The following is a 16,826-nucleotide window of genomic DNA, read 5'->3' as shown; positions in this document are numbered from 1 at the left end:
ATAAAATCCCATTGCTTGACCTTCAGAAAGTAGTTCTTCAGGTGAGCTAAAGTAGTCAAGATTTCAGACTGCAGGAAGTACCACGTTACTGGAAAAACCCATACCCATTCAAAGTGATACACCTGGAGAACAGCTTTAACTCGTTTGGCAAGTGGCAAAAATCCACAGAAAACAAATATCTTTAAAAAAATAATAAATGGATGAATGCATACGAGTCTGCTTTTCCATCCACTGCATCACGGCTTTGGGTAGTCAAACTATCATAAAGCTGAATCCCTTCTCAAATACTACTAGAAAGTGTGAGAATTAATATTAAAATTTGTCAAAAGTAACTTATTTGCCACATTGTCAATATAATAGTCACTATGGGTGTGGAGTATTTCATTCACATCACCATTTTCACCACCTTTGCAGTTCTGCTAATTTTGTATTCAACTTTATGTGGTTTCGAAATGATGTCTTCTACCTTGGGACTTTTTGTCCTGACCAAGTTGTACCCTTCAAGTTTCATACCCACTTTGACATTAAACTACTTAAAGCAAGCTTCTATACTTTACTCATGGTGAACTGCAAGTTGCACTTTTTTATCTTTAGATGTAAGGTTTTGGTCTGACAGTAACTGTGTGTTATATGTCTGCAAACTGCAATGTTTCACAAACATGGAAAGGATTCAAATGGTCTCATCCTTTACAGGAATTGGCTTTTTTTTTAAACCTTTAGACTTTGTACTTTATCTTTAATTCGAATGAAATGCAAGTTATACGACTCAATATTTACCACTAGTAGGTTATTTAGAGTTACCCAGGAGAGATATAATTCAAAATATTGAGTGTAATTGAAAGTTTTCAGTAAAAGTAAAGTGATGCACAGTCTATGTGAGTAAATGGCTTGTTTACTCACAGAACTGCAAGGGGGTAACAGAACTGCAAGGTATAAAATGGAGTATGAATTGGTCAACCTTCTCCACTCTTGTACCCATTGTGATGTTATCCTAAATACACACAAATCAGAGTTTGTGTTTTATCTTCCCCCTACTGCACATTCAAAAATAAATAAAAACAGTGGAAGTCAATGCTTTGTAACCCATCTCTGTTTTTATTGTTAGCATAAACTTGCTGGTTTTAAAAATAGAAATCACTGCATAGTAACGTTAAACTTCCATCAACATGCTTTTCAACACGCTCGCACAAATAAACTCAGTGATTTAGAGCAGATACGAACAACTGTCATTGCTGTAGGTGGTGTTGATAATGACAGTGAAGACTTGAAAAACATGCATTATCTCATTGCACTGATTACTAGAGTGGAAAACTACAAAATAACACTGTTGTGGCCACTTTTCTCCCTTAAGACCTCCCTGAAGTTCTAAATTGTGGACCAAGGGAGTTAAAAGGCCCCATTTTGAGAGTCACAACAAAGGTGGGCTACTGTTATCTGTTACTGTGAAAATTTAAAACAACAAAGATTAAACGTCTGGCAATCGAGCAGATAAACAAATACAGAGGTAGTTTTTATTAAACAATGAATGAGCTGCCCTCCTCTTGTTGAGCTCATTTGTTTTCATTCGCCTCCCGGGGCCACGAAGCTCCAGCAAAAACAACTTTTCCAGCAGAGGTGGACAGTTTCAAGCAAAAGCAGATTCTCTGGCGTGTTCGCTGAGGTCATTGTCATAAACTGAGTGGTTTACATCTCGAAAAGTGGCTTAAATGCTGCATAATAATTCTTTAAGTTGTATTTAGAAGCCGACTTTTCTTGTGGAGTAGCTCCATCGGTAAAGAGAAGCCACAAAAGTGGCTAACTCCAGGTTTGCTTTTAGCGATAGAAAGGGGCCTAGCGGGGCAGCTTGGGTGAGAATAACCGCATCTCATGTTAAGTACAATGGGGACCTACCCTGTTTTAGCTCTCGGCCTCTTGTAAACAACCATGCGAAGGAAAAGACGGACATTTACCTGGACAGCAGCTCAACAGTGTGCCCGTCTCATTATACTTTGGTGCTTCGGCGGTGTTTTAAGTTGGTAAGTCCTTCAACAATGTGGACAGAAGTGCTCTCATTTACTCCGTTTCTCTTTGCCTTTCTTCCACTACACCTCCCAAACGCGCTGTCTGCTGTGCCTCTGTGGCAGCCCGCCGTCTCCCGGGTCCTATCGCCCACCGCATATCAGTCGCGTTCACTGGAGGAGTGTCATTGAAAAAAACATGTGCATTGGCCTCGATGAACCCTCTGTTTTATCTAAGGTAGTTCCCAGTAATGCAGGTGCATCTCAACACAGCAATATATCTTTAAAAGGTTCATTTATTGAACTGATTCAGTTCTAGAAGTAGGATAGAAGGATGGAATACAAATATCCTGTAAACATACACAAACATACAAAATTTAAGAAAATACACAATAAATTCAAACAGAAGCACCCAGTTTTTATTTTTGAAAATTAGTTAGATGATTCAAGTTAGATGTTGTCTAATCCTTCCTCCATGGAAAGAAAAATAATTGTTTTAAAGCATCAATAAAAGGTTAAGATTAATGTGACATTGATGCTGATTGTGAGTGTATGTAAACTTTTGACAAACAGCACTGTAAATTTACATGTAATGGTGAGATTATTCAGCAACTGTCCACAATTTGAAATTGTTCATCTGGATAAGCATACTGTAATTTGATGTCTCATAAAACTACAGAATAAAATCTGAGGACTAAATCAAGAAAACCTGCTTCTGGGCCGGTAACTTGTTGTTGTTGTTGTTTTTTTTGGTATTTTAATTGTTGTGCTCTTTAGCTGAGGAGAAGAAAGAAAAAAATATCTGTGGAGACTAATTTGGCCTTAAGAATGATTTTGAGAAAGAATTTCATCATTGTAGTCAAGATTGAGTTGTAAAAAGATATCATGAAGAACTTTTCTATTTGACATCCATAAAAAGCAACTGGTACAATCTTCAACCAAATCATGCCAGTGAAAACATGGCCTAGGTGCTCAAGAGGACATCTATTAGTTGTGCACTCTAACTTTCATGGAAAGGGGCAAGAAGAAAACCACTGTTCAGGGAAAGCCATTAAAATAATGTTTAAATTTGTCATAGGCCACTTAAGGATATATAGCAAATATGGAAGAAATTTATTTTTCTGTCAAGCGAGTCCATAAATAAACTTAGCATGAAAAATACTGGATAGTGGACAATTAACACTGCAAACCTTGTCTTCTGGCAGTGTAAAGGCATACTGTTGGAATGTATCTTTGTATTCAATATGACACTATATGTTATACTGAATACAGTAAAACGTAGTAGTGGCAGCATCATGCTGAGGCAATGCTTTACTTCAGCAGCTACAATGAAGCTGATGATGATGCTCAGTACAGGAGGGGGGGACCTGTTGCAAAAGACCTAAGATTTGGGTGAAGGTTCACCTTTCAGCAGGGTAGCCATATAGTCAGGGCTACAATAAAATAGATTAGATCAAAATATCAAAATATCCGTATACTAGAACGGCCCAGTCAGCATTCAGACTGGTTATTTGAGTATAAGTGGAAAAACCTGATGTGTAACTGATGTTCACAGATGCTCTCAGTCCAGTCTGTCTGAGCTTGAGCTATGTTACAAGGAAGATTGCAGACAAAGACAAATATTGCAGACAAAGATATCAATCTCTAGATGTACAGAGACATTTTACAAATGATTTGGAATAATTAGAAATTATTCCACAAATTACTATTTTACTCACAAAATATAATTTTCATAAAAAAAAATCTTCTTTAGAATTATGTGGTAACTTGTGTTGGTCTGTTTTTTTTCTGACTATTAAAAAAATAAAATCTCACTCAAACACTGTGTTTTGTGGTTCTAGTTGTGGTTGGTTGTTAAACTGAAGGGATACCAATACTTTTTACAAAGCGTTGTAATTGTGCTTCAAACTACTAACTACTTTGCTTTGAAATTGTTTGAAAAAGGGAAACAATTCAAAATGGAACATTTCATTCCTAATAAACTTTATTACAAGAACTGTCATTTAGATAATAAAACAAACGTGAAAGTAACGAAGATGTGTATTTATTGGATTTATAGAACAATGATTTTTAAAAGACTCTAGGTGCTAAACAGAAGTGCCTGCAGCCCAGAGCTCACACATGTTGGCAACAGATGCTATTCTCCAGAAAATCCAGCTTACTTTCAAAACAGCATCAGTTGGCCTTCTTAGTTCCCACATGTTTACAAGTGTGTGAAAAGCTGAAGTGCTGCAAATGAGATTCAGACTGCATAATTTTAAAACATCCTTATACAATGACTTCCTGGGTGTGGTGTTTGATCCCTATTTCTTCCTCTGCCTTCTAAAGATACATAGTTAAGTTTAAATAATGTTGTAGTAGAGGTACAATAAAACACATCAGTGCAGTAAGTAACTAGTGGATGACAGGATTCCAGCGACTGCCACTAGACTTCCTTCTGTGATGAAACATTTATTGTCTGTGTGCCCTCTATTTCCGAGTCTATTCTACTGTCATTTCCTCTTATTTTGACACTTACTCTGTGATGTGTTCGTCACTGTTACCATGAGTCAGCTTTGCCTGGCTGTTCCTGTCATAATACAAACAGACCTCACAGAGGGAATCCCATACATTTTACTATTGTTTTGCTTTTTGATGGAGCTCCCATCTCTTAGTACTTCAAAAAATACTTGATTGCAGTCACTGCTTAAGAAAATAAGAATGTTATGAAAAAGTTCATTATGTTTGAGAGTCATTTTAAAAAGTGACCAGATTCATTATACACATATAGTGAAATATTTCAAATGTCTTTATTTTGTCAAAAAAAAAACCCAAAACATTTGGAAATATTAAAAGCTCGGGATATCTTTTTTTAACCTAACTCTTCTTTAAATTTTTCTCCAGCTTTATCCCTGGTGTGTCTGAGCTGTTGCTTGGTCTTCCTGAATTTATCTCTTCACTGATAATCTCTATCAAACCTCTGAGACCTTCACATTTCAGCTGCATTTAGACTGAGGTCATTTTACACAGAGGTGGATTATCTTTGCAAATTAGTTAACATCTCAAGGCATTCAATTGCACTGACTTTCTTTATTAATAAAGTGGACCTTAAAAATAAATGTACACCACTCTTTTCAGGTTTCTATTTGTTAATAATGTGTTACTAGTCTGTAACATAAAATTCCAAGTTTTTGTGGTTTGAGAGGTGGGAATATATATATATATATATATATATATATATATATATATATATATATATATATATATATATATATATATATATATATAAGGCACTGCATGTAGAGATTTTGTGCAGAAAATCTGCAGTGAACATCTGGTATAGCTCTACTCAAGTTCTGTGAAATATATTGATTTTCTAAAAGTATATTAAAAAAGGTGATGTTAAGTGAGGCAATTGTTTTTTTTTCCTGAAGCACAAACCTTCTCAGACTAACACCCACAGTTCAACCCACTGCCACCATGAGACACTGGTGCAGTGGGGAGAAAGATGTGGCTGGCTGGCTGGTTGGCCAGTCAGGCTACACTGGAATGTGGGGTCTTTTGTTTGTCTGGGAGAGGAGTGGGTCAGGGGGAGAATGCCATTGATGATTGCAGGGAGGAAGAATGAACCTCCAGGAAGTGTTCTTGCTGTCCCCATCTCCCCCCACTCTCGTTCTCTCTGTCTCTATCGTTTTTTTTTTTTTTTCCAGTGTGTGAGAACCTTCACCGTGCCGAGCCTCTCTCCGCTGAGGCCACGGTCCCCAGGCACAACCACTGCTTTGTCTTGCCCTGTGAACACACACACCCCTCCTCTGTTGGGTGCCTACGTTTGCCAGGGTATGAGAAACACGGGGCCAAGGCTCCTATTCTTATCCACATCACTGCCCCTGGAAGGATGTGACTGTGTCTCTGTGCTTTGGTGCTGAATGATAAATTGTGTTTTTGCATACCCTCACTTTTAATTCATCACGATTCTGTTAGTTTTACATCTTTTGTTAAGTTTAGTCTAGTTCTTATAGTCTGCTGGTAACAGCCGCACTAAAAATGGAATAAAGTACTAAGGGGATAAGAATCTATCTGGTGGCCCCTTCCAACAAGTGGCTGCCGTCTCCAGTCACATTGCTCACTCCCTTCTGTGTCAGGAGGCTGCAAGGAGCTGCAAATGGCCCTTTCAAAGCGCACGACAGCTGGAACATGGGGCAAAGGTGACTGAAGCAGTTGGGGGAGCACAAGAAGGGCCAGAGGGGGGAGGAAGGGAGACAGAGGGGCCACGGGATGAGCAGCTGCAACTTCGAGCCCCTGTTTCTTCACATTGTCACCGCCTATTGCCTTAATGATTACAGAGGAAACTCAGGATGGTGTTTTACTCATTGCTTTTCAAAGGATTTAATAAAAGCGGTCTTTTGTAGCATAAATCTGTTTCAGAACTTGGTCTTGTCTGAAGAAACAAAAGCACTATTTTGGTTTAGAGCCAGGGATTTTTTTTTTTTTTTGACAAAAAACTGCATCAGTGGATTCAACCTCCAGAAGTTCACAACAGGCCACTGACCTGCTATGATACAATAAGGTATTTATGCTTCTTTGATCGGTTCAGATACCAGAGAGATCACTTCTCTGAGGCAGAAAATAGCTTCTTTCATCCAAAAGCAGATGTAAAACCACATGCAACATTTTTGAGAAGCTTGCTAACCTAATCAAATTTAAACTCTGGCTTTTGAAGGTACTGGATATTTCTGAGAAAATGAAAGAGCTAGCAAGATATAATTCCCTGAGCAAATACAAAACTGAAGCCTCAATCAATTTTAGAGTTTTATTTATATTTATCAACTAAGAGACAATGTAGATGAATAATAATGTGTGGAACCGGAAAATGTACCAGAATGGAACTGATTTGTTTTAGTGTAGATTTGAAAAATGAATGAAGATACATCCCAGCAGCCCCAAATGTTAAAATGGACTTTGTTTAAAATGCTAACAATTTTGGCAATTTATTTAATATAATAATAATTAATATAATTAATATAATATAAAACATGATTCAGACTTTGAGGATGTCTTATGAACATTTCATTGCATATTAAAAAAAAATCTATTTACTGTATACATACATGTGGAAGCTAGTGATGACATCTGGTAAATTATTAATTCAGGAGAAGCCTTCTACAAGGCTTCTACAAGGAAGCCTTGTAGAAGACCTTTGGGGTGTCAAAGCCCCAAAAATGTCAGAGTAAACGGGGCTGAAAGCAAAATAAGAGTGAAACATTTGAAAAACGTACCATTTTCCTTACAGCTCACAGTGATGTGAAAAATCTCAAGAGTTATGGCTACTTGGCAACGCATAATAATTTTGTAGGGTATGTTAGTTTTAAACAATTATCTCCAGTTGCTCCAGGTTCGCCACACTGAAGAGATTTATGACGCTGAAAGCCAGCCCTGTTCGTGGGACAGGTGTTTTAAGCAGACAGCAAATGTACTCTGCCCCCTCCCCTTTTCCAGTGTAGTACTCTGCTACTTGCTGCCGCTGTGTGAATTCGCGGAGTAGTACAGAACTTATTGTGGCGGAGTGCTATCGCGAGACTTGTGCCATTATCAACCTGCTTTGACACACACACAGCAGGGCTGTGAGCGCAGCCTGCCTGCCTTCCCAGGGTCGGGACTGGAAGCCTCAAGAAACGGCAAGAAGAAGCGAACATCTGGCCGTACATCATGAGAGCACCCCGGAGCTTGTAGAAGGGGAGGAAAAAGACGACGATAGGAGCGGTAATACATGTAAGTAAGAGGGGGTGTTGTTTTCGTGCCTTTTAAAACGGAGAAAGCGAAAGTTAAAAAAAAAAAAAAAAAAAAAGAGTGTGTCCCTCTCCGCTTCGTTCGTTGGCTTTCTGCTTGTGAGTTCCTCCGCTGTTTAAAAGGCTCCCAGCACGGACACGGAGCTGTTTTCTCCTCCCTTTTCTTCTTTGTAAAACAAAGTCGCGCATAAATAAGAATTTTGCATCATAAAGCCTTAGCGTCGGGGTGTTTTTCTGTAAATACTGTTTATTCTCTTTAAACAAGTGCGTCCAGTTCAGCGCGTGTTTGAGTGTTCATTAAAACGCTGTTTTGCGATATTAAAAAGTTTAAAATACAGTGTAATTTAGCAGCAGCTTTAAATACATTCATTTATTTTTTTTACCTAAGTTGTTAGGCTTTTTTTTTTTACTGCGTTACCCAGCGTTAACATATGGCATAAAAAGGAGCACAGCTGGAGGTAGCGTTTCCATTGCGGTGATGTCAGAGCAGCTGACTCCACAGCTTGCAGTGTAATTAGCAGGCAGAGCAGCAGTTTACTCACTCTGCACCGCTCTTATTTTTTCACCTCAGCCTCCCGGACGAGCTCTTCCACTCGCATTCCCACTTGGTTGTCCCGTAAACAGCTTTTTTCATATACGTAGAAGCCCCGGGTGAGTGTGGAAGCGCAGGGATACTCACTTGGGAATCATTTAGAGGGGGTCCGTTCACTTCGTGAATCAAGGGAGGGTGAGCGCAAAACTTTAAAAAAATATATATATATAATTAACTTTCAAGTTGGACAAAGTTAATGATATTGAATTTTAAATTCAACACCGGTCCAAGTTATGAGCGGACCAAGCAGCTGTTTGCCCCCCCCTCTGAGAGCACACAAAATATGCCTCAAAATATCAAATTTCTGTTCTATAAAGACAATTTAAAATCTTAGAAAAGTAAATAGATTTTTAGATTTATATGCATTTGTAGGATTGGATATAGACAGTGTGGCTCTTCGCCCAGGATGCAGCTTTATCAGAGGGCGTCATAACTATTATGAAAATTTAAAAAAAACAAGGACAGATCAAATGTAGGGTGTGTGACCTACACTGTGAGCACAGATTCCTCAAAAGACAATTTAGGTATTAACAAAAAATGCAACAACTTTATATTTTACATAATCTGAGATGTTTTACCATTTCATTTCTTTTAAATAATAGCCACAGTTATTTCTACACAAAACAGTGTTACCTTAATAGTAGGGCCTTTTCAACACCAGGACTCTGTGTTTTTCTGTGTTGCCTGGGCTTGATAGGGTTTGGGTTAGTGCTGCGTAAATCCATGTCCTACACAACTAGAGCAAAACCCTAGTTACTGCAGCACTTTCACTTGCATCTTATTCATGTCTCATTAGAATTTAGTTTTATGTATTTGTTTATTACATGTAGTGAGTTGGATTCTGCTCCAGAATCTTTTGCATCTTTGTCCAACTCTGTTCAGATCTTAAGACGTGAGAGGTGGCCATTCATGCTTTAATGATGCCCTGGGCAAGTGCCTCTTTTTATTTTATTTTTCTCCAATTGACAAACAAATGAATATATTTTTTAATGTTTAGGAACATTAATCAAACTAAATTTCAAAGAATATTATAAATGTAGAATATTTATGTCCAGGTTTGACATAAATCTGGACCTCCAGCAGGGTTACATAACAGTTATTACATCTGTCTCGAGTAAAGATTGCCCTAACTTCACCAAATAAAAAAAACAAATTTTTTTTCAAGCTCTTGTTTGTGATAGATCCACCAGTTTAATGACACCCTGAGTGGTGAGCCATATCACCCATATCAGAATCTACCATTGGATGTGTGCCTTTAGTTGTATTAGAAAGTCATTTAATATCACTGTTTTTGCGCTATTTGGCTCATATCGCTGCTCATATTCTCTGTGCTTTAGGTCACTACGTGTTTACCTCTAAAGCTCTGCGCTGTGCCCTCTGTGCTCCTTGCTTGGTTTATCCACTATCCTGTTTTTCCTGTTTTTCCATCAGGTTATGAAGGAAGAATGGAGTTCCCAGACCATAGCCGCCAGTTGCTGCAATGCCTGAGTCAGCAGCGTCACCAAGGCTTCCTCTGTGACTGCACTGTTCTCGTCGGGGAGGCTCGGTTCAAAGCGCACAGAGCTGTGCTGGCCTCCTGCAGCATGTACTTCCACCTCTTCTACAGGGACCAGCTTTACAAAAGGGACGTTGTGTATCTCAACAGTGACATTGTGACGGCTCCGGCTTTCAGTCTCCTCCTTGAATTTATGTATGAGGGGAAGCTGGAGTTTAGCGCGCTGCCCGTGGAGGATGTTCTGGCCGCAGCCAGCTACCTCCACATGTATGATATAGTGAAAGTCTGCAAAGGCAAACTTAAAGATAAGGAACTTTCCTCCCTGGATGAGAAGTTAGGGGAGGGCCTAGGACTTGGCTGCGTGGAGAGGGAGAACTCCTCGGATGGTGAGCTGCACTGTAAGCAACTCATTCAGCGACACATTCAGGGGCTCCATAGGGCCCCCCCGGCAGAAGACTTTGACACAGACAACAGTGAAGTCAGGCTGGCTGTCACTGATTGTGATAGGTCCATGCAGAGCAGGCAGAAGGCGAACGGTCACTCCGGCAGGTCCCCGGACCTTGTAGGTGTCAATTATATGTCAGCGGAGGCCGAGACCTGCGTCCAAACAGCTGGAAAAACAAAAGCTGATGTCAGTAGCTCCACCGTATTGCTGTCCCAGAGGTCCTGCGCTTCAGATGACATGGACTGTGCGCTGGATTTGTCTTTCAAGCCTCTGTCTAGCAGAGATCTCTTACACCCCTCCTACGTCTCGGGACAGCTGGCCCTCGACAGCCAGCAGCAGGGCACTGAGCCACTTGTTAAAGACGAACACGACTTGCTGTCAGAGCAGGAGGACAGTGAGCCGATGAGCCCTGAGAGCCAGCGCTTTGGGAATAGTGCCAGGAGCTCAGTGGTGACAGGGTTCGCTGCCCTCTTCCCAGGCAACAACGGTGCTACAGCCGCCCTGCTCTCAAAGGAGGAGGACCTGATGGACGAGGAGGGGGAGGCATGCGGGAGGCGGGAGGGCGCCCCAAGCAGCGAGCCGGACAGGAGGGGCGGGCTACTGGGGAACAGCGAGGAAGAGGAAGAGGACGACCTGGCCTCCTCCGACATCTCCACTTCCAGCGGGGTGCTTCTACCTCCGGGGCAACAGGTGTGTGTGTGTCCCCTCTGCAGCAAAGTCTTCCTCAGCCCTCACGTGCTGCAGCTGCATCTCAGTTCGCACTTCCGCGAGAAGGACGGCGCCCGCTCCAAGCTGTCCCCAGATGGTTCCGTCCCCACGTGCATGCAGTGCAACAAGACCTTCTCGTGCATGTACACCCTGAAACGCCATGAGCGCACCCACTCTGGCGAGAAGCCTTTCACCTGCGGCCAGTGTGGCAAGAGCTTCCAGTACTCCCACAACCTGAGTCGGCACGCAGTGGTTCATACGCGCGAGAAGCCTCACGCTTGTAAGTGGTGTGAGCGGCGCTTCACCCAGTCCGGGGACCTTTACCGCCACATCAGGAAGTTTCACTGTGGCCTTGTCAAAACTCTTGCCATTGGATAAAACACCTCTCACCAGTGCCATATCAGACAGAATGTCCTTTCATACACTGACTACTACTACTGAACCATTTTTGCTGTTCTTATACATAAGTTGACAGTTTTTTAAAGACATATCTTGAGTTTATAAAGATGTAGCAATTTTCAAACTGGAGCTGTTTCTTGTGCTGGACTATGTCAGAGGCTGCTGAGATTACTGGATCTGTGTCAGAGAGTTCAACAAATCAGATGATGCACTTGATATTTTCTGTCTTGTTTATTGTCAATCTGTTGAGTTTATTTGCTGAAAGGTTCAAATCCTTTTGTTAATGCGTAATGCTTACACACAATCGTCAAGAGAGAAAGAGAATGAATTTTGTTTGTGCACATGGGAGATCAGAACCGTCCGTGAGTAGCAATATATGATTTCCTTTTAAGCGCCTACATTATTTTATTATTTATTTTGGGGCTTTTTGTAGCCCTTATGCTATAATGAAGCAGAAACACAAATGAGTGACGTTTAACTACTGGAAGTTTGTCTTTTTACTGTTTAGTTTTTGAAATGAAGTTTTTATGTTGCATGAAACGAAGCATGCAGGCCATCATATGTATTCTTTTGCCTTTTTGATGGATTAAATTTCCAGCTTCTTTAGTTTTGAGCACATCTTGGTGGATTGGCCTTAAATTTGCTACTTTATAGACAAAACCGAGATGAAAAGTAGCAGAGATGCACCGATCACGCGTCTCTTGATCAATACTGATTTCAGTTTTCCCACAAGGTCTGCCAATACTGATTCTTGACAGCTAATTTTTATCATTCAGGACTATAATACACTGAAGTACAAGTAGTCTGAAAAAAATAGGTTATACGAATATCTACATTTTTTTGATCAAAGCAAATAGTCCTGTCTGTATTTTTCTCTGAATTAAACTGAACTAAGTGCACCAAAGCAAAGGCTGTTCATGCATTTACAAGCATAGAACACTTTTAGTTGCAGTTATTAAGCAGGGGGGGAATAAAAGCCCATTATTTGACCTACTGACCATCAGTCAGAAAAGACTGGGGAAACTGGCCTCTTTCAACTAGCGACTGATTGGTTTGTCACTAGCAATTTAAATTATCTTTAGATACTAAATATAATCCATTCAACAAAAATATTTAATTGGAGAAGTTTCTCTATTTATAGGCAGCAGACAACAGCAAGATTATCTGTATAACCTAGCCAAAAACGGCTCGTCTAGTCTGTTTTTCTTATACAAAGGCGTCATAGACCACAAACTGCCTGTAATGTTTTTTTTAGTTTTAATGCATGTGATGAATTGCAAAAAAAAAAAAAAAAAAAAGATTTTTTTAATGTTTGACATGTTCATTACAAATTTGAGCAGATCAGGGCCAGATATCATTTCTGATATCTGGGTCTGACCCAAATGGATTGGTGCATCTCTTGTAATTAAAATAGTCATCATCAGTGACTAAATATAATGTATCCATCAAAGATATTTTATGGAAGAATTTCTCTTTTTGTAATTAATTCTGCGAGCTAAATCATCTGCACAAAAATAATCACAAATCAGTTAGTCTGTCTTATTTTTGTACGCAAAAACGGGACAGACCAAAAATGTTCTTAGTTTATATCCATTTAATAAGTAAAGGGGAAAACTGATTTTCTACAGTATGCCACTATCCGATCTGATCAAGGGAAATGGCCTGATTTTCAGCTCTGACATATTGATCAGTGCATCTCTAGAAAGGTATTAAACTAACGTCTGTAACACTGTTGCCTAATGAAATCCTTAATGTTTAATCTAGTGTACTTCATAAATTAGCACAAGTTGCTATTCTTTTATTTTAAACTGTTGAAGCCTTTAAAAGACATGGATTATCTTCAAATGCCAAGTAATAGCAAGTGTCTTTTTAAAAAATGATCCAAAAGCATTACCAGTCACTGAAAAAAGGCAATATGTTCTAAAATAAATCTTGTTTGTTTTATTGACTCAATTGGGTCAGTTATTTGGCTGGTAAAATACCTTGTTATTTTTTTGGTATGATACAAAAGGTACACTGATGGTGCGGAATCAAAATTAGAAAGCATTAAACATTTGCCATTTAGCTGCTTCTATTGAAATTTCTCCTTGTTTTGCACCTCTGTATGTGTCTAAGTTACTACTGATGAAGCCTTTGTCTCTTTATGGGCAGGAAATGGTTCTGTTTGTTTATGCATAGGTGCTGTTATGGATTCTTAACTTGGGAGTAGCACTAAAAGTTCAAAATATTCATCTAATCTGTCCTGAAAAGACTTGATCAGAACTTATTTATTAGTTGGACTTGGTTCAGGGTTTACTTTTAGGTGTTTGTTTTTTGTTTTTGTTTTTTTTTTGCCTAGCGATGTTGGTACACATTAACTGGTGTTGGGTCTGTCGGTTTGTTTTGTTTTTCTTTTTTTCTCTGTGCAAATCAACTTACTGTAATCGTATTTTAATATATAATGTTTTGGAAAATCTCTCCAGAGTTTTCCATATGTCTCACATGGAACACAGAGAAGCACTTCTTTTTAGCATGCATATAATTTCAACACTATTGTCTAGGCTGCTATTTCTTACTATTTGTGTATTTAATGTAAATATATATTATATTTATCAAATGGGTTTGTTTTTTTCCCCCATATCAGAAAGTGTGTGAGTTGACACATCCTTTTCAGAGTTTGTTTCCTTTTCCACGTCCAGGGGTCTATTGAGCTCCACCTTCTAGCTACAAATCATTTAGTAGTGCTCCGACTTCTGCTCTGACAGGTGAAACAGTTGTTCACAAGCACAGCCGCACCGATACGCTACTGACTACCTATAGAAACCAGACAATACAGGCATTGTCCCCCCTCTACCTGCCTCCTTCACCTCTTTTCCAATTCCAGGTAGTTCTCAAGGGATCATTGTGTATCTCTGTGCTCTCCAAAGCTATGGGGAGAAAAGGCACTTCAGGCCTCTTTTTGCACTTTTTCTGGGTTGAATGGAACCGGTGGAATGTGAGAAATGTATTTAGCAAAGGCAGACAGTAAACAGGTGCATTGTTTGAAGGCTTCAAAGCATGTGGTGGAAAAATGTCCATTGTTCCCTGATTAATTTTTTTTTCTGGTCTTTCAATCAAATGAATTCAGAAACAGCTATTGGCATTTTTTTTTCTTACAATGAGTAAGGAGGAGGATTTTGCTTGGAATTGCAAGTCTGTTGTTTTTTTCCCCTGATTCAAACCCAGCAGTGATGCTTGAATGAAATAAAAACACTCCTTTTCACACACATCACTTCTGATAAGTGCTGGTAAAGTTAATTTGAAATGAAGCACAAAGGAATGTAGATTTTCTTTCTTTTTTTAAAGGAACCTTTCTGATCCTCTAATGTACAGCGGTAGAATAACTAACACGTAAAAAATGAGAAAAAAAATAATCTTGATTTTGTTTGCTGTTTTTATTTATACCTCCAGGATGATCACCAAATGTGCCTTGTAGACACACAAATCGGTGCTGCATCTGGAGAAAACTTTTTAATTTCTATTTTTTATTTTTGCCTTACAGAAATATTGCCCTGCTGGTATTAAGATATTTAAGTTTTCTTTTGGGTTTTTTTAGATAAAATGTTTGGGCAAAACTAAAAAGCATTCATTAGTGATTTATTGTGAGAGATTAAACCAAGGGGGTTGAAATTTTGTGAATAAAGTAGCTGTGGTTGTGTTAAATTGAAGTCACCTTTGTGTTTAATTTTTTAAGTCAATACTACTGGAAATTAATCTGTTTCATTTGTATTTTTATTTTTATGTCACTGTTGAATGTGAAACGCAGATTTTTTTTTCTTCTTCTTGAAACAGGGATACGTTTGCCCCTCATGCTGTGTGCTCTTTCAAATCAAAAGCAAATCACTAGAATTGTGTCCTCTGCAGGTTACAACTGTGAATAATCATGAAAAATATTTATTATTTCATATGCTTCCTGTACGACATTTTATTCTTGGTTTTAATTTGGCTCCTATGTGAAAAAAAAAAAACACTTCTACATGTCGAACACATACGTTTTCAATAGACTTTTTAGAAGTGCCATTAGAATCTAATATAATTTTTTAAATGAAAGTATATTTTCTAGCGAGCAGTTGCTTCAGTGTTAGCGGTGTAGAGATTTAGAGGACAATCTTTGTGCAGAATTGGCATTGCTTAGATACTGAGACAATTTTACTTTGATCTTTAATTGTGCATTTTTCTCTGTTTGGGCTTTTGTTTTTGGAGTGTGACTGTGTGTGTGTGCTGTGAAAATGTGACAATCTTGATTTAGGTCTTTTATTGAGATTCTACATAGAATTAAATGGAACAACTTTATCTGTTTGTGTGGCAATCTTTTTGTTTCCCTTCCCCCTCATTCCCTTTTTAAGCAGTCTCACACCAGATTATCAGCTAACTTTGATTAAAAAAACAACAATAAAGCAGATTTTCTACCATAATATTTCACAAGAAATATATGTGTCAGAGCTTACACAGATAGGGAATTTTTGTTTCTCTTATCACAATCCCAAGTCCTCTTTTATTACCTTTTTAGCTTGTTTCTTAGTTGTTATATTAGTCTGGAGACTTTTAGATAAATATTCCATTGAAAGACCTAAAGACGACTCATTTTTAGTTTTCTGGCAGTCCACCTGATATTAATTTAAAATGCCTTACTATTCCAATGATTCATAATGCAGTTTATTTTACAAAGTTCACATAGACTTTGGAAGAGAAACAGGGCCACAGCTTCACATACCCTCCATATTTAACCATGAGAATGTGGAGCTTTTTTGCATATTCATAATTTTTTTCACACCTTAACTGTTTTTTTTTTTTGCTAAAAATCGCTTAGTTTCCTCTAGCAAACAATTCCAGGTAAATTACCAGAGGAAATTATGTTTGTGATGGTAGGAGAGAAGAGTCTTCTTTCTAGTATCACTTAAAAACTCAACACTTGGCTGCAGTTCTCTAGGAAGCATGAAAAACGATTTTTTCTAAAACAGATGTGCCTTTTCTGCTGTTATATTTCTATCCCAGTGAAGGTTTCATAAAAAAAGAAAATCTTGACACTGAACTTTCTGCCCACTGAATAAATGTACTACACTGGATTAACAGAAATAATAATTCAAGATTATGCCACTGCAGTAAAAGATTAATTTATTTTAAGGCTTTTTGCACATTTTCACTATGGGTGCGAATAAAGGTGGGTGTCACCGTATTCCAATGAGAAGTCCTTGTCTGACACACTAGTGGTTGCTGTGTGTATGGAGTACTGCAGTGTGTACAGAGACAACAGTGTGACAATACTTCAGGTCTTACAGGACCTATCTGTCTGAAAGTGTAAACTGACCTCAAGGACAGAGTAGTTTCAAGATGAGCTCCTATTGTTTCTGACCTGTTTCCAATATACCGAAGAAGAGATAAAACCTCCATAGCAAACCCACTTGAC

At 38.8% G+C, this 16,826-nt stretch overlaps 2 protein-coding genes across 2 annotated transcripts in view; one reads left to right on the top strand and one right to left on the bottom strand.

Moving 5' to 3' along the window:
- Positions 1–2,122, bottom strand: part of akt1 (AKT serine/threonine kinase 1) — a 43,818-nt gene extending 41,696 nt beyond the window's left edge. Inside the window, exon 1 of the mRNA XM_023352600.1 lies at positions 1,950–2,122. The gene's annotated coding sequence lies outside the window, so the exon portion shown is untranslated. The remainder of the gene's footprint in view (positions 1–1,949) is intronic.
- Positions 2,123–7,565: 5,443 nt separating this feature from the next.
- Positions 7,566–15,712, top strand: LOC102232729 (zinc finger and BTB domain-containing protein 18.2-like). The gene is made up of 2 exons (XM_023353289.1): positions 7,566–7,745; positions 9,786–15,712. Exon 2 carries the CDS (start codon positions 9,800–9,802, stop codon positions 11,378–11,380), a length of 1,581 nt encoding a protein of 526 aa, XP_023209057.1. The 5' UTR covers positions 7,566–7,745; positions 9,786–9,799; the 3' UTR covers positions 11,381–15,712.
- Positions 15,713–16,826: the final 1,114 nt, after the last annotated feature.

This window comes from Xiphophorus maculatus, chromosome 19, assembly GCF_002775205.1.
Source record: "Xiphophorus maculatus strain JP 163 A chromosome 19, X_maculatus-5.0-male, whole genome shotgun sequence".
Taxonomy (NCBI): Eukaryota; Metazoa; Chordata; class Actinopteri; order Cyprinodontiformes; family Poeciliidae; genus Xiphophorus; species Xiphophorus maculatus.
The sequence above is the reverse complement of the archived record's forward strand: the minus strand, read 5'-3'. Positions and strand labels throughout refer to the sequence as shown.